The 21,549-nt window shown below is 51.7% G+C and overlaps 4 protein-coding genes across 4 annotated transcripts; 1 reads left to right on the plus strand and 3 right to left on the minus strand.

Annotated features, from left to right (window-relative positions):
* Window positions 1-5,007: 5,007 nt before the first annotated feature.
* TRIVIDRAFT_85612 (uncharacterized protein) lies at window positions 5,008-11,420 on the minus strand (the record flags this gene model as incomplete). Its single annotated transcript, XM_014105654.1, has 3 exons — window positions 5,008-5,456; window positions 5,524-10,885; window positions 10,957-11,420. The coding sequence occupies 3 exons, from the start codon at window positions 11,418-11,420 to the stop codon at window positions 5,394-5,396; spliced, it is 5,889 nt and encodes a 1,962-aa protein (XP_013961129.1).
* A 1,375-nt stretch (window positions 11,421-12,795) lies between these two features.
* On the minus strand, window positions 12,796-14,454 carry TRIVIDRAFT_187889 (uncharacterized protein; the record flags this gene model as incomplete). Its single annotated transcript, XM_014105655.1, has 2 exons — window positions 12,796-13,094; window positions 13,131-14,454. The coding sequence occupies 2 exons, from the start codon at window positions 14,452-14,454 to the stop codon at window positions 12,796-12,798; spliced, it is 1,623 nt and encodes a 540-aa protein (XP_013961130.1).
* Window positions 14,455-18,340: 3,886 nt separating this feature from the next.
* TRIVIDRAFT_62713 (uncharacterized protein) lies at window positions 18,341-18,792 on the minus strand (the record flags this gene model as incomplete). The annotated part of the gene is made up of 2 exons (XM_014105656.1): window positions 18,341-18,570; window positions 18,699-18,792. 2 exons carry the CDS (start codon window positions 18,790-18,792, stop codon window positions 18,341-18,343), a joined length of 324 nt encoding a protein of 107 aa, XP_013961131.1.
* A 1,231-nt stretch (window positions 18,793-20,023) lies between these two features.
* On the plus strand, window positions 20,024-21,496 carry TRIVIDRAFT_175684 (uncharacterized protein; the record flags this gene model as incomplete). The annotated part of the gene is made up of 2 exons (XM_014105657.1): window positions 20,024-20,239; window positions 20,301-21,496. The coding sequence occupies 2 exons, from the start codon at window positions 20,024-20,026 to the stop codon at window positions 21,252-21,254; spliced, it is 1,170 nt and encodes a 389-aa protein (XP_013961132.1).
* Between the last annotated feature and the right edge of the window lie 53 nt (window positions 21,497-21,549).

Below are 21,549 nucleotides of genomic sequence, written 5' to 3' on the forward strand. Positions count from 1 at the left end.
GAGTCGAGTCTTTCGGCCAGCGGACAAGCCACAGCGCTGGGGGGGGGGGGGGCCCGCTGACTTGCCTTGGCCTAGGCGCGCAGCACATGAAAGACAGCGAGACAAAGAGGGAGCATCAACTCCTGTAATGCGTCCTCGTAGACATACCTGGTATGATTTATCGGTGAATGCGCTGGGTTGCCTCGGCGCTCGCAAGCCACTCGTCTGTCTGTCCTGTCCTGTCCGTCTGTGCGCAGCTGAAAGGAAATGAACATGAAGCTTCCGTGTTTCGCTTGTCTGATTGGTCGCGCGGCCTGAGCCCTCAGCTGCTTCGTCAAAGAAATGGAAATACAGGTGGACACTCGACAGTAAGTCGATAGCTCAAGCGCCAGACCGAGTTACCGGGAAGCCGAGGCGATGCAAGGGTCGGAGATCTGGCGGAGAAGAGGGAGGAGTCGAAGCATTGATGGAAGTCGACATGTTCAGGTTTGTTTACAGCATCTCTTCACCACCCACGAGGCACTACTACTGGGTAGGCACTAGAGTTGCTGCCCGCAGTAAATCACAGGGCAGGCACTAACCCGTGTGACGTCTTTCCGTCCATCCTTCCGTTCCCCCCTCGTACCAGGTACCTGCTAGGCGCCACTGTACCTGCGCGCCTGCAAATCCCCGGCCAACGTGCTGTGCTAACCATATGGCGACCCGCCGCTAAACCCCCCAGCCCTCTCCGGAGCTCAGGTCCCCCCAAGCCTGTTAGGCCTCCAGGGCGCTAAACAGCCACCCGTGCTGGTCCCTTGCAGCCTGAGTCAGCGGGTACTAGCTACCTAACCTAGTACGAGTACATCAATGCAACCACTTCCTCCTTATCGAAAAAAAAAAAACAGCCTTGCAAGGTGCCTGAATCCTCTCTAGTCGCGCAATCTGCCAAATGTCAAACTACGAGATTTCGGCCAGCAGGCTTCCGACTGGGCTTTTCATCGTCCCCGCCATCGAATATTCCGGCGACTGCCAATTCCGGCAAATGTCTCCTCACGGCCCGATCTGGATGGAGTCGACTTCCAAGACGGGCATGTCTTGATTGACCTTATCATACTGACATGAAACCGTCCTCCCACGTTGTCGAAATCCTACCAGCCCGTACACATTTAGTTTTGATATGAAGGATATTAGACAGCAACCCATCATCATGAGACTCACCGGGCTATACCAAACGGCTCAGAACAGCAGAACAGCCACTCTCGTAGGACCTTGCCCTCCACAGCCACGACTGAGTAGCACGTCCACTTCACCGCTTACTCACCGTCACTCGTATCAGCGTCCTGCAAGGCTAAACAAGGGGGCTCCAACGATCGATGCGTTGTCTCTCCTGAGTGGTGATGGCTTCACCTGACCGCCCCGTCTCATGATTGATACGTGGACGCTCGATTCACCTCACAGGTGCCTGACCGAGGTGTAACTTGGACACATGGCGCAGGTTAGCATCACCAAGTCTGCCAACACACGGTCCGCCCCTTTTTGGCAACTTTTACTGAATTCTTGCCCACTTACAACTCACTCAACTCATTGCCTAGCGTTTTAGTGCCCTTGGGCAGCTGTCTAGTTGCAGGAATCCCCAAATCTGCCCATCTTACATCCGTGGGATGAAATTCTCACCCCTGCATCCAACAAAATAAAAAATCAAAACCCCAAACCTGACGATTATAATCGAAGCACCAATGACTCTCATCTTCGTCATATATCCCAAACCAACAAAAAAAAGCTAAAAAAGATTCAAGTAGATTCCGCGCCCGAGGGGGGGGTCGAACCCCCAACCTTGCGGTTAAAAGCCGCACGCTCTAGCCAATTGAGCTACCCGGGCCGCGCTTGAAGTTCACGTGCATCCGATGTTTTGCTATTATATATACCCTTAGCAAAACCACTCCGTTTTAAAACACCGCAAAACACCAGTTTCCGATTCTCGTATCATAAAGCGCCGGTAAAAAGTCCTCTAAGTGAAACTATATAAATAAAGTCGCCTAACACTGCTCTTGTTATTTGAATCTTACTTTCTCTTATACACTTGATTGTTTTATTATATCTTGAAAAAAAAAAAAATCGCGGCGATACTAATCTGTATGTATGATTAGCCGATAAAGGAGCTTAGCATTAATGAACATGTGTATTGGAGTATCATTAGTGCCGTGACTTGTACAAGGCGAGTTGCTTGTCATTGGTCGTATACTAGTCCAAGTAGTCGAATTGCTTTACGATCACCAAAAAAAAAAAATATGAACGCTCTGTGTTGTGACAAGCTCCTTCGTATTATGCCTGATGACTTCTATCTCTGCATTGTACAGCGTTTTATGAAATTGACGCAGGACACGCAGATACAAATCGCCAAAGTCCGATTGACCAGCAGTTCATGTCCCCCTTTTTCACCATCCCAGGCGTGAAGCGCCATTCCCAGCCTCCATGGGCAGTTCCCCCCATATGCCCATGTAGAACCGCCATTCTCGCCCTGTGAACTGAGCGATAGGGGATGATTCGAAATCGAAATGATATCGGACAACGTTCGTCGGTAACTGCGGACCGTCCTCACTAAATGACCAAGTTGGCCTCGGGTTGTTTGTGGTCGATGGAACAAAGAAACGAACGGGCTTTCGATTTATCAACTCTCCTGTCAGATATGATGTCGAATCCTCGGTGACTTGAGACGCCTTGTTGGCACATCCAAATAATCCCCCAGATAATGCAACAGCAGCACACGGAGTGTGTACCGCCACACTTTTTCGCGTAATGTTAACCAAGTGTCGTCAAATAGATCAAGTGTAGTCAGCAGTAAAGGGAAATATGTACGTCGATAGTTTCTCATCTTCGCAGCTCTTCTTAGCCCAAAACGGTCGGTCATGACGCTTCCTACCATGCTCGTACATAGATTTTCCCTCGCCTTCCTCATTTCATGACTGCCTCAGGTCGTTCACGCCGTGTACCGCGTTCAATATCCTCGGGCCTGCCTTTCCGTTAGTTTTTGCTGTCTTCCCGTGGCGTAATTCTCGCCTAGCAGATTTTATTGCAAATACGTACTCTGTTGTATAAATATCCGTTGTTTTACTCTCCTCTCCTCTTCTTCTTTCTTCTCTTCTTCTTCCGTATAGTAGTATTGCCAAGACAACAGAGTCTTTGTCGGCTCATCACGGATGTTCAAGGTATCTGGATGGGGGTTGACATTGCCAAGGCCCTGCGTGAGGCGACTAACACCTTGGGATGATCAGCTAGTCTGGTAAGTACTCCGGCACAATTTTTGATTTGTTTTCTCGTGCCCCTGGTATTACACTTCCTCCAGGTGGCACTTGTTTTTTTCATTGCATTCGGCGGCTTGTCCGTTGATGCGAAGAAGAATACATGCTGCCTTTGCCTCTTTTTGTCCTCGTCTCTTTTCGTCATTCTCATCGCCCTCCTCCTCGTTTGTTTTGTCGATGGGCGCATGACCGGTCCACTTGTCATTCATCGATGCGCAGGGACCGCGATGGCGGTTTGTACTAGGTGTTTCCTGTGTGAAATGATATGGTCATGATGTAGTGGCAGGCTTGAGACGGATGTGGTAAAGGAGTTGGGGCGGATGTGGTGGTCTGGAAAGAGAGGGAAAAAGGGGGGGGGGGGGATTTATTCTATTTGTAGCCAGGATTTACGCGTCAATATGATCTATTAGACCATCAGATGCGTGCGGTGAAATAATCAAGTATATATTGTCCCGCCGCCATGAAAGTATAACCTGTTTACATATTCTCTGCACACGCCTCCGAAACTCTAGATTGCGCCTTGGCACCAATTTACTACGCAGGAACTACATGTACTCATCACAGTCTTTGGAACAAGGTTTGAATAAACTTTTCAGGGGCTCCAAACATCCCGCTGTTTGCCTTATCTTACAACTGCGGTGTAGCTTGGCTTACGGGCAGATGCCTTAACCAAGTGTCCTCGCATAGAGTGAAGGCGATGTGGCTGAACTTTATACATAGCACTATATACCTACGTATCGAGATTTATTTTTTAGTAATTTTGTTGGGTTAAAAAGTCTGCAACGGCCGAGTGCAAAAGAGGACTGTACCTAGCCCTTGGTTTAGATGAGTGGTTGGATAAGGATACCCGAAAAAGAAAAAACACGGCTTAGAAAATCTATTTACATCTAGTAGTAATTGGCTTAATTATAAATTATAAAGTATATATTTTAAATTTTATTAAAATGTTCTGTGTTATCCTCTGGCACTACGCATGGTCCGGCATTTTCAAGTGGTTTTTACTTCTTTTACAGACACCCTGCTTTTTACACGAGCCCAGAGTATAGGTAAATTCTGGAAATAACCCTCCGTCTTCTTACATCCTGGTTTTAGGCCCTTCCATGAGAAAAATCAAAAAGAGTAATGGCCGGGCTGGATTTATGTAGTTGAAGGCGGCTAGGTAATGCTCACCAAGGATCCATTTTGGTGAATACCTGCTCGTATTAGTTCCATTTTATTCCCATCCGTCGTATATACACTGCCATCACAACCCCACCATAACTTACACAGCATTCCCCAACCTGGCAGGACAGCTCTTCTTCCTTTTAGGCAGCACCCGCGCGTGAACAAGGAAAAACCATAGATTAAAACACCCCAAAATCTACACAGCCTCGCGCTTCTAGAAAACACCCCCAAAAACCTACAACGCCATCTGTTCCCCCCCCCCCCTTTTCAGACAGAGGTGAAACCCCCCCACATGGACCTCAATTTGTGGCTTATACACACACAACACAAGGCCTCCAAGCTCATGCGAACAAAAGCACTTCCTTTCAAAACATCCAACGAGAAGAAAGGAACAACACACGAAAATGCAACGCATGAAACCCCATCAACTGGCCAAGGCACATGCGCCAAGTCCATCCATTCCATCTAGTTCACCGCTTAGACCAGCCCCCCCCTTTCACGAGACTCTGCTTCGCCTCCAAGAGGCCGCCGCACAAACCATCCATCGACATCCAAAAACTGTTGGGAGAAAAGACAAAAGAAGAATACACAAATGCATGCTCATAATGATTTCATACACTAACAACTACCTAGTCATCACCATTATTCGTATCCCATCATCCGTCCAACTCACCACACAAACTTTCCCATCAATGCCTCCGCAAAGTCAAAATATTAACAGAGGGGAGAACTTCCAATCCCCGGTTTACCCAAGTGCGAGACTCCGCGTCCTGTCCACCCGCATCCCTATACCGCACTTTGCTTTGTATGCCATATTCCGAATCCTTGGCTCCACCCAGAGTCCCCTTCACCCAAAGACCGATGCCGATGCCGATGCTGAATCTGCAGTATATTGCGTCTACAACTCCCAGCGACCTCCTCTACATGCTTTTTTCTGAACTGAGAACCCGCACAAGAAAAAAATAAAGGTGATCAAGCAAAGTAGCTCTTCCACAAGACTCCTTCCAAGTCCTCTAGCTGCTCCTGAGTGAAATACTGTGAAGAACTAGTTAGCATCTCTTCTCTGTTTGCGTTGACCGTGAGGAAAATTGAGCACTCTTACCTTTTGATCCACAGTCCAGCTATCCTGTCTCGTCTTCTTGAACTCACTGAGAATTCCCTTGGCTGCCTTGCCTACAACTCCTGGATCACCTGCAGCTCGTCGGGCCACAGTCGCCAGCACCTCCGGCATCCACTTGGGAGGTGGTGTCGCATACGGGAAGGCCTCAACAAGAGCACCTAGGCCCAAGACGGCGGCGTGTCTCCTGTTGATTTGCTTGTGCACGTCGACAGGCGTTTCTGTTCCGGGGAGCTTGGGCCCGCGCTTGGGCATGGGGTTTTGATCCAGTTCAATCTCGAAGCGACGCTTGAGGCGCACAATCATGGGGTCACGGATGCGGCTTGGAGAGCAGCGAATCATTCCTGCGAGCGTCGTTGCTGCGCATGCTCGGACCTCGAGCTGGGGGTCACCGAGCATGTCCGATACGGTGGTAAACAAGAGATCGCGCTGAGGTTCTTCCGTCAGGAAGATGCGGCGGAAGTAAACAACTTGCATATTGACAAGCGCGCGCAGCCGTTGATGCCAGCTAGACGCGGTTCTGCCAATTCTGACTAGTCCATCGATGAATTGAGCATCTTCTCCGTCGCGGAAAGGGATATTGGGGAGATGGCGATACACATGATATGCCAGTTTCATGAGTTCGGGATCCTCCTTTACGTCCATCATGTGTAGAAGCTGATCCATGAACGGGATTGCAAAGAAGGGCACCAGCTGGGTGCACTCGTGAGATGACAATGTACAATCAAGCCACACCAGCACAGTCTTGGATCCACACGTGTATGGAGACTGATCCTGCTGTCCAGGGGTTCGCTCAAGGCGCCACTTCTCGAGCCGATCAAACACGCTCGTCATTGTAGCCGTAAATTCATCCGAGGCTTTGTATGGCCGCAGACCAATCGAGGAAGCCTCCTTGTTCGCTTCCAGCAGCGTCTGCACGTTCTCAAACGCTTCGTAGTACCTCGTCTTATAGATCGTAGATATGACACGAGCAATGGCCTCACGCACGGCTTTGTAAGGGTGGTCGATGTGAGTTAAAAAGTCCTCCAAAAGCGGCTTCTCTTTGCGGAAATGCCATCCGGCGTCAGCGATGGAAAATTCGAGCAACTGGATCTTGGAAGACTCCTTGAAGGCGGCATTGGACGACATATCGAGACGGAATGATTTGAGGTGGTCCACAATCTCGTGAGCCCGGCGCGGGTCCTTGGAGTCAAGGATGAGATGGAGGCACGTCAGCCAGTATTGCAAATTCTCCGGCGTCAGGTCCCCCTCAAAGATCTTGAGCATGAAGGGCGCGGCAAACTCCCACACCTTGTTTCGGATTTCCGGTGGATCATCGCTGGACCCGGCAAGTAACGCACCAAGAATCTCCGAAGTAGCACGGTGCTGATGCTTATCATTACCGTCCCCGTAGATGTCTGTGGTGAGCTCTTTGATGTCTTCCAGGGTGACGACCGTCCGGCCATAGTGCATCAGATCGAACACATGCATGAGAAGGTAAACCTCGTGCATGCGGAATCTGTCCGTACTAGAATCTCGAGGCTCCTGTTTGAGGTATTCGAAGCATTGAGAGACCCACTCCTTGGTCAGAATCTTGCCAATGTGGTCACGCACTGCTCGCTCGGTGTCGTCGTAGTTGTCAAAGTACTTCGGACGAGCACGGAACGCGGTAAAGCTTTTACCCCAGACCAGCCATCCGGGGTGGTCGGCGTCCACCATGTACTCGGCATCCTCGGGGGACCCTTCAAATGCATCCAGGAATTTTTGGGTGAACTCGGCGTCACCTTTCTCAACGGGGATTTGGATCTTATTCCTATAATCCACTTCCTTTTCTTGTAGATAGTTGTTGAAATCGTGATCATAGACCGCTCGCATATCAATAGTCGAGAAAAGCGTGGTAAAGGCGGAGAGATAGTAGTTTCTCAGGCCAGGATGCGGGTCATTGGTACCGTATGCAACCAAGTCCACGAATTCCTCAGGGGCGATTGTGTCGAAGCGGAGGCAAAGGTTCGTTGCAAAAATGGCACACCGGGACGCTATCTTCCAGTGAGCTCCCTTGGCCAATTTGGTCAGCCAGAGCCCGAGTTCCGCCTTGGAGGCTTCCACTTTGTCTCGCCTCTGCAATATGAATTGGTTCCGAGTGCGAATTGCCGATGAAACATCTTCGTCGGGCTTGATCGTATCAACCAATGAGGTGTCGATCAAAACAGTCTTCTCGAATGGCTTCCCGAATTCGACCAGCGTATATATAACTGATGTCCCGAGGCTTTGTATTGAAGGCTTGTCCATACTAGCCGTCTCGATGTAGAGACGCAAGGCTTCGGGGGCAAATCTCCAGTCTCTGATCAACGTTCTCAACAGTGACGTGAAAAACAGGGAATACATGGCTCCCTTGACCCGGTCGTGGTCGTTTTGCTCGATACTCTTTTTGAAGCCCTCCAAGAGGACGGGGATAACCAGGGGCTTACCCCCGATGAGCACCTTGAGCGACGAATCCTGAGCGCCCTGGGCAATACGACGGACATCTGCGTATGAGGAGAGACACGACTGTGCAAGATCTAGCAACAGCCGCTTGTCTAATTCGCTCTTTTGCCGAGCCGATGCATTGTGCTTCATGCGCAGCATTTGATACGCCTCGGCACGCTTGATGAGCAGAGGGCGGGGGTAAACCTTTCTCAGGCCCTTGATCTTGAAGGCAGCAATGTCACATTTGTACAGCCGCAAATGTCTTTCCAATGGGTGCGCTGACCGTTCGATACCAACATCTGTGATCCATGTGCGGTAAGCGATGTACAATGTTGTGAAACATTCAACATCATCTTCCTCGTTTTGGGTGAGGAACGCGTGTGTCTTGGTCAACAGCTGACCAAGCTGCTCGCGCAACTCATGGATACGCTCATAGGCAGGGTCACTTGGACTAAGCAGATATCCTGCCTTATACCTGTACTGAGGACGCAGCTCTTCATCCTCAGCCACCTCCGCAAGGGGGTCGTCGTCCATGCCCACATCTTCGGATTCTTCTTCATCAACATCCATGTTGACGTCGTCACCTTGGCCATCCTTCTCAGCAGTCTCTCCCGAGGCCCTCTTCGGATCAAACATGGTAGCCATGCCGCTGGTGACCAGACGGATTTGCTGCATCAAGCGGGATACCTCGTCGGACCACTCTTTGTTCTTGCCCTTTCGACTCACGGGCGGATCATCGCTTATCAAAAGCTCCAGCTGCTCCGCTGCTGACTTGGTCTGCGAAGCAAAAAGCTCCACGGCAAACTCAATCTCTGGCGGCGATGGCTGGTGCCATTTAATGGTAAGATCAGCCGGTGCAGTGGTCTTTCCCCAGTCGGTGACATCAAGACCCCTCTCGAGAACCTCAGGTTCGTACAGGGCATGGTCGATGGGGTATGTGTGCGTCAGGTTGAGCAACAGATGATGGATGTAGTTTGAGACAAGAATAGTAGGCAGGCCTCGGCACTTTTCCTGCATGTACTGCGCAATACCAAGCAGTTCCTCCTTGTAATTGAGGACCTCGCGGCCAACGTGCACAACAGCCATGGCTAGCATGGTGACATGCCACACCAGGGCTCGATCTCTGGGCAGATAGTCTGTGCCGCTAGTGCGATCGGAAGCTGCGTGGTTCAGGTCGATCTCGTTGCGAATATTGACCACGAGCATAGGGATAAATACCTTGAGCGTCTTCTCTGGGTTGACCTTGCAGAGGGCGTTGAGGATCCAAGCCATGGCATCACGGGCTTGGTGGACGACGTGCGATGAAACAAACGTCGCAATCTTTTCCAGGGTAATGTCGAAGAGATCCGGCGACATTGATGCGAACAGAGGCGAAAGGGCGGCGGGTAGAGCATTGACAACACTGTCCTCCGGTGTCCCTCCCCTCACCTGGTTAGCATCAGGAAGATTCTCCAGCAACGTGAAGACTTTGCCCAAGAGCGTAATGATGAACTCGCCAAAACCGGCAGTCGAGGATCTCAAGATCATGGCCTCGTCCTCGTCTGTGAGTTCGGAATTGTAGTCAATCTTGACATTCTGACCCTCGAGTTCCATGCGGGCCATCTCTCCTTGCACCCATTCCATGGCCAAAGTCGTGTCGTGGATATGACTCTCTCCGCTCGTCAGTGGAACGATGGGAATGCTATAAGCCACGGCCTGGATGAAATGCAGGGTATACTGCGTCTTGTTCAGGTCATTTGCGTCGATGCCAGGAAGCGCCAGGGCCAAGAGAGCAGTAATGTGGCAGCGGTAGCCCTTGAGCTTGGACATGACGTTTGCAATCATTTGCAGGCCATTCAAACTAGAGGTGGTCCTGTGAACCTCAACCAAGCCTTGAAGACTCGGGTAGAAGCGCTGCAGCGCACCAGGGAGGACCAGATCAGGCTCTAGGTAGGCCAGACCCTGTAGTGCATTGTTATAGATTTGCGCAACACGAGTGCTCTTGGAGAAAATGCCCATAAAAGTGACTTCCTTGAGCGAGTTGACGAAGCGCTTCTTCAAGGCATCATTGATCTTACGATCTTTTGGAACTTCTAGCTCCGAACTCTGCTCACGGTTCCACCGGGACACAAAGGCGTCTGTCAAGTACAGAACTAGCTGGGCAAGCATACCTGACCACGCGCCCTGGTTGGAAGGGTGGAAGAAGGTATCGATAGACTCTATCAAGCCTTCTAGGCTCGACATGATGGACTCATCGTGCTCACAGCAGATGGGAGACAGAGAGCTCACTATGAGCCGGGCAACCATGTAGGCAATCGGGTACTTTTTCTTGTCTTTCTCGAAATACACGCCAGTTCCAGACAGGTAATCGAGGGGTGAGTAGGGCGAATTGGCCTGACCAACGGGAATCTGGGTCAACCGCAAAATTGCCGTAAAGACGAGGTCGGACTGAGCCTTTGTGAAAATGCCATGCTCTCCAAAGGGGATGTAGGAGCAGTTGCTATGGTCCCTCGCTATCCGAGAGAGCAAGTCAATAAAGGCCACATCGACAACCTTTGATCGGTTGACCAAAGACCACAAGTGGAAGAGAGTCGGGAAGAAGTCGGCCGGGTGCGATCCCACATCTGACTCCGGGGCAGGATGGCTGGGCAGGAGGCTGTTGAGAGCTCCTATTACGACGAATGCGTTCTGAAAATCGTTGAGGCTGAAGTAGGGCAGAAACTCTTGCAGTATTGCCAACCTCTCTCTGGGATCAAAGTACGTGTGTGCATTGAGAGACAGCCTCAAGAGCTGCTTGGCAGCTCGTCTTCGGCTGGCCTGGTGAGCCGCTACTTCGGAGGGGAGCACGTATGCTTTGACCTCTCCCCAGAGCAGTCTCCAGTCGAGGGTCAGATCTTCGCCGGGCTTCAGATAGTGATTCTTCCTAGATTCAGAAAAAAATAACAACAATTAGCTGACGGTGATTTGGCAGCCCACTTGCCCGCACCCACGTACCTCGTCAGATTGACGGCCATTCGGACGAATCTGTCCGCAACATTGCTATCTATGCCGGGAGCCAGGGCCAGGGAGTAGTATAGCTTGGCCAGTTTGGCCCTGACGTCCCTGGTCATCTCAAACTTGAGATTCAGCCATCCCTGGAGCTCCCTAGTCCAGTGCAGAGCGCCGGGAGAGAAGTCCTCGGCCTGGATGGATATGTACAGCTGCTTGAGGATGCCGTGGAGAGCAGCATCGCGCTGGGCCTCCTCCTCAACCTCAAAGGGCAGCTGGCGGAAGTATGCAAAGGTTCGTTGTCGGTATCGCCTCTTGTCGTCGTCGTCGGACTTGGAAAAGGGCAGGCCGGGCGAGGTGGCACGCGAGATGGGCTCGTAGGCGGCGAAGCTGGTCATCAAGTGCGAGGCGGCACTCGCAGACAAAGCGGCCGCGGGCCCTTCATGGCTGGGACCGATGTTTTCGTCCATCGTTTTTTGGGGGGGTTGACGTTGTGCGAGGCTGAGAAATTGGCAGCGCAAGAGAGGGGTTCGCGGCTCAAGGGGGTTCGAGAGAGGAAGCGATTTGCTCGAAGCCGAAGCTCTGGGGCAACGACCGTGGCGGTTCAAGGACGGCGATGGGCGCTGTGGCTACCCATGGGGGAATCCGCAGGAGGGCGGACGCGAATGATACGGAGGAGAGAATAGGATAATGGGAAGGGCAGAGGCCGGGTAACGATGCAGGTAAATGCAAACGAGGCCAGCGATGATGCTGATGCTAGTTGCAAGCAGGGGCAGGATTAAGGCCAATGGATGGCATTACGACACAGGGTCGTGGGCCTAATCCTACCGGTACGGGTACATGGGCATGTGGCCGCTGGAGCGCGCCGCCTCAAGTACCGCGACTTCTGGCGCTTCAATCCCTCCATCAAACGACGACAGCTGCAGCCAAACACAGGGAACAGGGCACAACCAGCGGCAATACAGGCAGCACAGCACTGATGTGGGCTTCCAGAAAGCTACATTAGCGGCCGCGTTAGCAGGCAGCTAGCTCCAATGCTACCTGTGAGCCCCCCGGAGCGTTGGCCTAGTAGGCAGTTTGGGGGTACTTGTCACGGAGCACGCCAGGCCATACTCCAGGTCCGTACCTCCGCATCTCCGCACCTCCGTACGGCACTTGGGAACACGTCAGTAGCGGCAGCCTGCCTCGCCGAACTGGACCCTTGCCGCTCCAAAATAACGGCACGGGCTAAACAGCGTTCATATTTGGAATCGAGGCATTTCGGGGGTGTGACATGATGCAGGCCTTTGATTCTTGGACTATACAAAGTATATCCGTAGATGCATCCAAATCCCTGGAACGGATATAGCAAAAGCAGTTGATTCATGCATCCATCAGCCTTCATCGTGCATGGAGATTCACCGTTGCATGAATTAGTGTCCGCCTATTTTTGTCACCCGCCCCGAACAAGCCGGCAGTGATTGCAAATTCAATCCATGACAAACTCAACCAGGCATTAAACATCCCTACCGGGTTCATGTAGGTCACTGGAGCCTCGACTATGCCTAATGGGATTCAACTCACAGTTGCCAATCATGCCTGGTCTCGTGCTCTGCCAGAACCTCACACAACATCCAAGGGCCACCAGCTTCAAGTATGTCAGATGCACGTTATAGGAGAGTATGTATTTGCTGCCTAAAATTTGAGAGCACAAACAAAGAAAAGAGCGCTGTTGATGCTAATATTGGCTTCATTCACTTTGCCTTTGACAAAAATATATACAAAGAATAAAACGATCTCTCATCCCTGCAGGTCCTCGCTACACAAAACGGTGGAGCGCCTGCCAAAAGATGGTCGTGCCATATGCTATGAAACTCGTTGATTGTTCGAGTGGTGAAATACCTTTTGTGCTAGCCGCCTCACACGCATTCGGCATGTCCCTGGCTGTTCCCTGATCTTGAGATCGTCCGCGTGCTTTTCATCCGACTCCCTTTCCGCGATACTAGACGTAGCTGATACCGCCGCCGCCTCTCGTCGTTTCCTCATAAACTCACTCCCCGAGGACATTGCCCGTCGAAGCTTGCCAGAAGTCATATTTCGTGCGGCAGCCAAGTCCTCGGGTGAGTTGCCCCCCTCAGCCAATGACATTCGGGGATTCGCCTCTCCTGTGTTGGCGCTCTCGGTAGCCCCTCCTTGAGTACGCCCTGAGCTGACGCGCTGGGATACGGCTCGGGGAATCTTGGGCGTTGCCGATGCAGGCCAGCCCCTCTGGCGGAGGCTGATCCAGGTCGCGGTGGCCATCATGAGGGTCTTGTTGTACTCGGAAACTTCCATCGTCGGTCGCTCTTCTGCAATACTAGTTGCCTCTTCTGAGATGCCACTCATATCTGGTGTAATAGGAGAGTAGATGCCACTCGATGTGGACATGGTAGTGTATGTGTCGTAAATTTCCAAGCAACCAGAATCAAGGATTCCTTGTATGGGATGTCTGCGTGTTGATGGCTCTAAGATGCTAAATGTCCACTTGCCATCTGGGGGCGTGGGAGTAGATGGTGAGGAGGGAGTTGTGCTGGCAGTATAGGCAGATCCCCAACTTGCCCTCGGTGAAAATAGGGGTCTCTTGATCCATCGAGCCTTGACAGCCTCCCCATGGTCGTTGATATGATTAAACTCATATGACCCATTGGCCTTGGCACTCGTAACCCAGCTTGTTCCGTCCTGGAGCACAATCTTGGCATAGTCGTCGTCCTCAGATGTGCAGATAACAGCAAGAACATCCTTATGATCAAGACTGCTGCTACTATCATATGCGTTGTCATGGTCATGACTGCCGTGTTTGGGGGCAAAATCGTCCCTTCGGACCAACAGGAGGTCATTCTGGCCAAGGTGAGGCTTGGCATGGAACATACGAGGGAATGCCTTGACCAATGCTGGGATAATGAGACTTCCGGCGATGAGACTTGACGGAACAACGTCAAAAGCCGGAATGGCACGCTTCTCCCCAAGCTTCTGAAGTTGCAGCAACACTCGTGGCCGGATCTGAAAAAAGGCTCGCTGCTTGGTGCGCAGGCCGGGAGCTGGAAATGCCAGGGCATAACGTGAGGATTTGCGTGGTCCGCGCTTCTTCCTCTTGATTCGAATTGAAGAGTCTGTTCGCTCACTTGCTTCGGAACCAGAGATGGAATCTTCATCCTCGCTAGGAACGTCGGACTGGCCGACAATATCGGAATGAGGCTCACGAAACCGGACGGTGGCGATGTCAGACGTAGTGCGGCGTCGACTCGCCAAAGAGGAACGAGGATTGCGAACAGTCTCAGAGACAGAGGCTGAGCGAGCTGGGGCGGAGTCGCCAGATTCGGGTTCGGGTTCTGGTACTGGTGAGGTGGGTTCTGTGGGAGTTGTCGGTTCGGTGTCAAAGAGTGGTCGTAGAGCAGACAGAAACGAGAAGCGGCTTGGCTGAGGCTGTTCTGTCTGTTGTGTTGAAAATTCATGCCCATGAAGGGCCGCTCCTGAATGCACAATCATGATGTCCGTGGTTGGTTGTGTATATGCGAAGTAATCTACAAGGCTGCCTCAGGACCAGGAGTTGGTGGACGAACCAGGGTGATCGTGCTGTTTCGTATACTATAGTGGCATGCGAGCCAGAAGGTAAATGAAGTGTGTGAAGTCGTGGTGGATATCAAGCATATATAAGACAAAATGAAAAGAGTGCGTCTATGTGGTGGGTTCGTATTCGTCGTCGGATATGTGAGAGTTGAGATTCAAGGAAATTGTACGCCGCGCTGTGGAAATAAGAAAAATCGTGATAGATGAGCTCTGCTCTTGATAGCAATTGTTTACGGGCTCGGTAGCAGAATTGTAGAACTCGGGTGGTGAAAATATGATTGAGCGACGGTTGAGAGAGGATAAAGCGACCGGCGCATATAGCAAGTTGGGTAAGGTTGTATAAGCGAGGGTTGATGCCGCAGAGCAGTTGGAAATATGCCGTACTCCAGGTACTGATGCGATGAAGGAGAGATGGGAAAAGAGTGACGGGAATGTCGACAAGAGACGATCAAGAAAAAGTCAAACGTCGCTTTGTTGATGTAGCTTGTCGACAGAGTAACAGAGCAGAACAGTCTTCGAGAAGAGAGACTGCGCTGGGAGAGCCAGAGGTTACCGGTACATCAGACCGCACGCGACCAGAGCCTTATTAGTGGGACGACAGCCGAGTGGGCATGTACCATGTACGGGGGTCCCTGAGCAATGCCAAGGGGTGGCAGAAAAGCCCGCGTCCGATTCAAAGCGGAGTTTGATGTGAGCGCGGCAGTCCGAGGAGACAGACTGGGATTTTGTTTTGGCGTTCCCTTTTTGTTTTCTTCTTCCTTTTCCTTTTTCCTTCCTCTTCCCTGTTTTGATCCTTTTGCTCAAAACAAAACAGTGTAGAATATTCGCAGGGAGCAACAGCGACAGAGTCAGTGCGAGACCACGGAGGATTCGAGGATTCAAAACCTGAAACAGAGTCGAGTCGAATAATCTAATGGACGGCACGCCGTATTAGTACACAGACATGATGTAAATGCGTCCGAGGACCAGCTGCTTGGTCTTAGTAGAATCGAGTGCCGTCAGATGGGGCACCGCAAGTGGCAACTGGAGTTGCACAGCTTTTCTGATTAGCGTTCAAATTCAATCAAATTCTCAGCACCCGAGGAAGGCTGTGGCGTGGGACATGTGGACTTATACCGCCATGTACCTGGTAAGTTTAATATTAGCGCCCATTGGCTTGGTTTTTCTTTTTTCAAGGAATGTCGCCACTTGGTCGGCAGACTGACAAGCAGATTCGACTTTGTCCGTGGAGCCCGGATGAGCCGCTCGGATCTGGGCGTACAGACCATGTCCGGGCCATGTACTATGACCGGTGCGTCATTGAAGGGTGAGGGCAGTGAGACACGCATCTGGCTGCTTGACTGGCCCTCCCTTGCCTTGCCCTCCATGAATGTACATGTTGCTACCTGGACGATACTTGTGATGACCCGTCCCCCGTTTGTTTACTTTCATTGTGCCTGTACAGATCCAGACCACGGAACTGACTGATACTTGCAAATGCTTACCTTACCTAGCCATCAAACTGGGTCTTCTATATTAGCTCGTGATGTAGAATAAAAGTAGGGCCAGGAGATATCTTTTCTTGCAGTGGAAACCCAGAAAGGAGTGCATGCTCAGACGATGCCCAGCCAGAAGAAATGACATGTGCGGCATGCGCTTACTGTACATGTTCCGACCCAAACAGGTACCTAAAGGGCTCGTCCTGCTACGCGCCGGTACTGCATACAAGTCGAGGCAGCTTCTGTCCGGTAAACAAGGTGCCATTTACGCCTGATGGGGAAGTAGAGGATACAAGCCGCAAATGATGTAGTGCAGGCGCCTAACGTACCGGTACGCGGCCGAATGTATCTTCCAGACCGACTTCAGTTTACCAGTATCGACGATAATGCCTCTAGCGTTCTAGTTTTCTACTTTCTGCCGTCATGCCACAGCGTCGGACTTGCATTTCGTCCTCCTCCTGACTCTTCTTGCTGTTCCTTTTCTTCTTCGTCCTCGTCGATGCCTCCACCAAGTCGGCGTATTCGGACTCGCCAGGCGCCGCGACCACTCGTGGCGGCCCGCCGAGAAAAAGATAGTGCGTGCGTTGCCGGCGAATGGAGAATTTGGAGATCAGCCCCTACTTCCAGTCTCTTCTGACAGGGATCCGCCCGCGTTTCCGAGGCAGGATAGAAGGCAGCATCCTTGCAGGCATTCAAAGCCTTGTCGTCCAATGGCTCGTCACCCACTCTGCCTATCCACCTGCCGAAGGATGGGCAGAAATGGAGGGAGCACATGCGCAGGTGGCAGATCCAAGCGTGGGCTCGTCTACGAGGGGGTATTCGATGTTTGTTTTAGGTCTGCCATGCATGAATCTGGGCTGCTCCTCGCACTCCGATGCCCCCGTTGGTCCAGCTGCGAAGCGACGAAGCGAGGCCGGCCGACATCAGATCAGTCTGCCTCTGTCTGTGTCTGTGCCTCGCCACGGGCACGACGGGGGCCAACGGGAGCACGCTCCTCCAATGTTGCCTATGCACTGTCCCCCTCGTTCTCGTCAATACTCATACTAATTACCTAGTTAATAGCTGTGTCTCATTCCGAGGGTGATACTAGGTCATACATTGTACTCAATCGAGCACTACTAGCCAGCTGCGGCTCCCACACGGACCAGTCCCACCTCCGACCTTTCCGCCCTATTTAGAGCAAATGCTAGTCCGCGATGGACTCAAAAGCCAAAAGTCGGGCTTTGTCGGGGCCACACCTCACCGACTGTTTGCGGCTGAGAGGCATCCGTCAAGTGGCTGGACTAACCTTGCCTTCCTTGCATGATGATGGCCAGTAGCAACAGCCGATAATCAAGGGCAGATGCGACGATGGCTGGACTATCTGGCACCAGCACACACAGCACTGCATACTACCTAAATACAGATACACGCACCCGTACGGAGCTGCGTGTGCTCTGCCTCCCGACGTCCAGCGGCCACCGCCGTGCGATGTAACTCAAGCCACGGACAGGACAAACAAATCCAGGCCCATCGAAAGAATTCTATCAAAACCTTAACCCAATTATAGCTCCGCCCGCTGCGAGAAATTTGTCACGCCAAGTATTATTGAATTGTCCAAGGAAATAGGCCCAAAAAGCACTGACGCTGTGGAAGAAAACGGGGACTCGAAAATGAAATGCTCGGCCGGGACCGAGTCCGCGGGCCCGATCTTCCGGGTCGTGCTTTGTTTCTGCTGCGCAAGGCTAAACTGATGAAGCCGTCACGCTCCACCACGCTCGAAAAAATCCCCATTCTGCCTAGCCTCGGCCTTGTAACCCTTCCGAAATCCAGACTTAGCGGTTGCTGTGAAGACGGAGAGAGAAAAAAAAAAATGCTTCACTTGTCCGGTGGATATCCCGCTTGGTAATGCTCACCGAAGCTTGGAATCATCTGTATCCCCAGTGGTTCAGAGGAAAAGGGACGATGGCGCGCTTACCAAGCCGCGGCAATTCCCTCGACATGCTCCTAGTTTTTCATTCACGGCCCTGAAGCTTTTTACGACTAGGCCAATGACAGCACAACGCCCTCGAATCAGCCCTTGGCAATGACAGTTGTCTGCCTTTGTTCTCGGCACAGCTGGTGTAGGATCCTTGCCAGGAGCCGGCTGGGCATGCCACGGCTCTTAGTTCCAGCGCCACGCTGCCCCAATCCAAGGCAATGGCTCCCTACATGTACCAAGAGAGCCTAAACAAGAGCCAGCTTGGGTGGACATGTAAGCTGCCGCGCGGGCACTGTACCCAAGGCAAAGACCATGACGACAATGCTTCGTTGGAGGATTACGTCTCTCAACGCCCTGGACAACAGGCTCATTGGTTACTCTTGTCTTTGGCGGCATGGGCAAGTAAGCTCCTTGAGATTGGCGTCGACTTGATCAGATGGCGCGTGGTGCGGCTAAATGCTGATGTTTTCATCTCGTAAAGGCCCATTGCCGTATTTGGGCCTCGATGAGGGTCACAATCCCAATCCTCTGGGCCAGCCTTGGACTCGGTATTTCCCTGCTTGGCAGTATCCATAGCAGCGGGTCGTAAGATATTACCTAGCAGGTCCAAGTTAGCCATATCAGTGCATACATATGATGCGACGATTTTGCGATATCAAACCTTAAAACTCAAAACGGGATAGAGTTGGGAGATGAGACTGTTCGCCCTCCGTCTCATGATGTACGAGTAGTGGTTCGTACGCTTGGACGGGTGATGGCGTGATTCTCGAACCGAAGCGTCTTGTTCCCTTGCACGCTCGGCTCATGATCCCTGGACATCTCGGGCTGATACCCCACGGCTTCGGGTCTTGGTTGTCGTTGTTTTGGGTAAAACAGACAGATCACATCTCTCCGTGTGACTTGCGAGGAAGCCAATCAAGTCGATTCGGCGGCGTAGCGAATGTTATTGGCCCCTTAAACTGCCAATGGAAGCTCGACAATGGTCAACATGCACATGGCTTGCCCTGCAGATGAGATGTGGCCAAACCCTCTTTCACATGCCATGACTCAGTCGAACTCTGTTGATTCATTATTCCGCCTTTGCTCTTTTTCCCCAAGACGATAAGCCTCAAAGATGGTGTTGATATACTTTGGACTAAAATATCATTGACATCAGGTTGTGGCCGCACTAGAGAGCTGACAGCTAACGTGCCGCCGCCCCGCGATAACACTGCCATGCTACTGGGTAGGTGCCTTGGTAGTAATCAATATTAATAGCAGAGTTTCGGGAAAGGGACGGTTGTGAAATTGGATCTGATGACCATCTTTTTGTTCTAGTGGTGAGAGGTACTAGTAGATAGATAGATGGGTAGGCAGATAGCTGGCAAGGCTGGATGACCACTTTTGCGCCCCAGCATGTGCGAGTAGATGCTGGATGAAAGGAGCCCCTAGTGCCACACACTCTAATAGCATATGACCATCTTTGGGGGGAAAAAATAAATATGATGAAAAGCTTCAGTACTCGTATTGCTGGTCTCGCATTCCTGCAGGAGTATGTGGTTGAGCTGGCACATGGCCGGTTTTAGTCTTTGTTAGACATTGGTCTCGGATAAGCTTTCACCTCTTTTGCGAGTCCGAATACGAACAAGACTGAGACACTGCGCATTAGGCCATCGTTGGAATGCGCCCGTGTCTCCCCTTTGGATTTTATTTTGTTTTCTTCAGGCACATGGAAGATTCGACAAAAGACAATTTGCCATGGCAGAAAGTAAGACAAGTTTTCTGTAGCGTGTTTCTGCGTGAGAGGGAGGAGGGAAACCCATTCCGTGTTAGTCAGTGATGCGATGGATTGATTATCTGATGCAGGCAACTCCACTGCCAAATACGGAAAATCTACGGACCCCTCGTCGGGCAGTGCGATAAGATAATATTGCATCACTGGGCAAATCTGCGCGCAAACCGCCAAAAAACACCAAGAAGAAGCATTCTCAACACCATCAAACACCCACCCACGATAACGTCCAATGGCTGTCAACACTAGACCTTCGCCCTGAGAACCCGCGCATTAACCATGTCGCGCTCGACATTCATCGCCGCCCGCAACTCGCGGCACCGCACTGCAGCTCTTGCATTGTATCGTGCTCTTCTACGGACCGCGAGTCGCATCCCCGTGGCGCAAGATGTAGCGCAGAAGCCGATTACGCAGATTGTGAGGAGGCGGTTTGAGAAGAATGCGGGGTACACGAGCTTCAGACTTGTGTATGCGGCCATGGCGGCGGGATACAAGGTGAGCTACATCATATCACGACTTCGCGAAAGAACATTTTGAACTAACATGTGTAATACAGTTCTTGAATCTCCTGACAAAAGCCCAAACACCTAATTCTTCCGAACACACCCAAATCATGCAACATCTCCAATCCGTCCGCGATACAGCCGCCGCCTCCCGCGCAATCCCTCATCCTCAACGGTACAAGCCCGTGCTCCCCCCCGAGCCACTCCTCATCAACACCGCCAAACCCTACGCTCCCCCGAAATACACTTCCAACATCCTTCCCCGGCCAAAGGACTTGCTCGCAGGGCCCAGAAAAGTCCCCTCTGTGAGCGCCACTGCAGACGGCCAGCCGTTTGTGCGCTTGAAGAAGCCGCAGCCGCACGTCATGTCTAGGATGATTGGGCGCAAGAATCGGATTTTTGAGAGCCGGATTTTGAATATTTTGGATGTTGATGAGAGGGTTGTTCCGGAGGCTGCGTTGGAGGATGACTGGGATCGCATGATGGACGAGTTACTAGCGGAAGAAAGATCGAAGGGGGGGAGAAAGCAGCAAGACACAAATCAGTCCGTTGGGGCGGAGGGCAATTCCAAGATGGAGACGTATAGCTGGAGCGTGCAGCTCTCCCGACTCTGGTGGGAACTGAAAATCGAAAAGACGTGGGAAGACTGGATAGCCAGGGGAGAAGCCCTCCACCACCTCGTCGAGCAAGAGAGGACCCTGGCCGAGCAAGAACAGGGCGGCAGAAGCGATGCTGCGAGGAGAAGCAACCGTCGGGCTGCTGCGTCGTCGCGGCGAAATGCGCTGGATTACGATGATTCGCCGCCTAATGTTGGAGTTAGTCCTGTTCCTTCGCTGCCTCTGTTGGAGGCGATCCGGAGCAGTGTGCCTCGGGATGAGGAATTGGCAGAGGGCGAGGCATCGCAGGATCCGTTCTTGTCGCCGGCTTGGGCTGCGTTGGTCAAGTCTCAGGAGGGGAGGATGTTGAAGTGGGCGGGGAAGCGTGTTGTTGGCCAGCGAGGCGACTAACATGACAAAAGATGGCCGCCGTTTTTCTTGTCTATCATGACATAGAAAAGAGAGCTCTTGCATAAATGATGAGATATGATTGTAACATCATGGTTGTACAATATCTATGTACTATATACTATATACCACTGGGAGCCGGATTGAACCGTGCTGGGCGTTTTGGAGAGTTTAAAAAAAAGAGAAGAGCTATAGACGACGAATATGTATTCGTATTTAGTACATATAGAGGGTATTGTGATGACAAAGAATGATTCATGACATTCATATCGATCCGTACAGTCGCCATGCCAAGTTC

The sequence above is a fragment of the Trichoderma virens genome (assembly GCF_000170995.1).
Source record: "Trichoderma virens Gv29-8 chromosome Unknown TRIVIscaffold_1, whole genome shotgun sequence".
NCBI classification, from domain to species: Eukaryota; Fungi; Ascomycota; class Sordariomycetes; order Hypocreales; family Hypocreaceae; genus Trichoderma; species Trichoderma virens.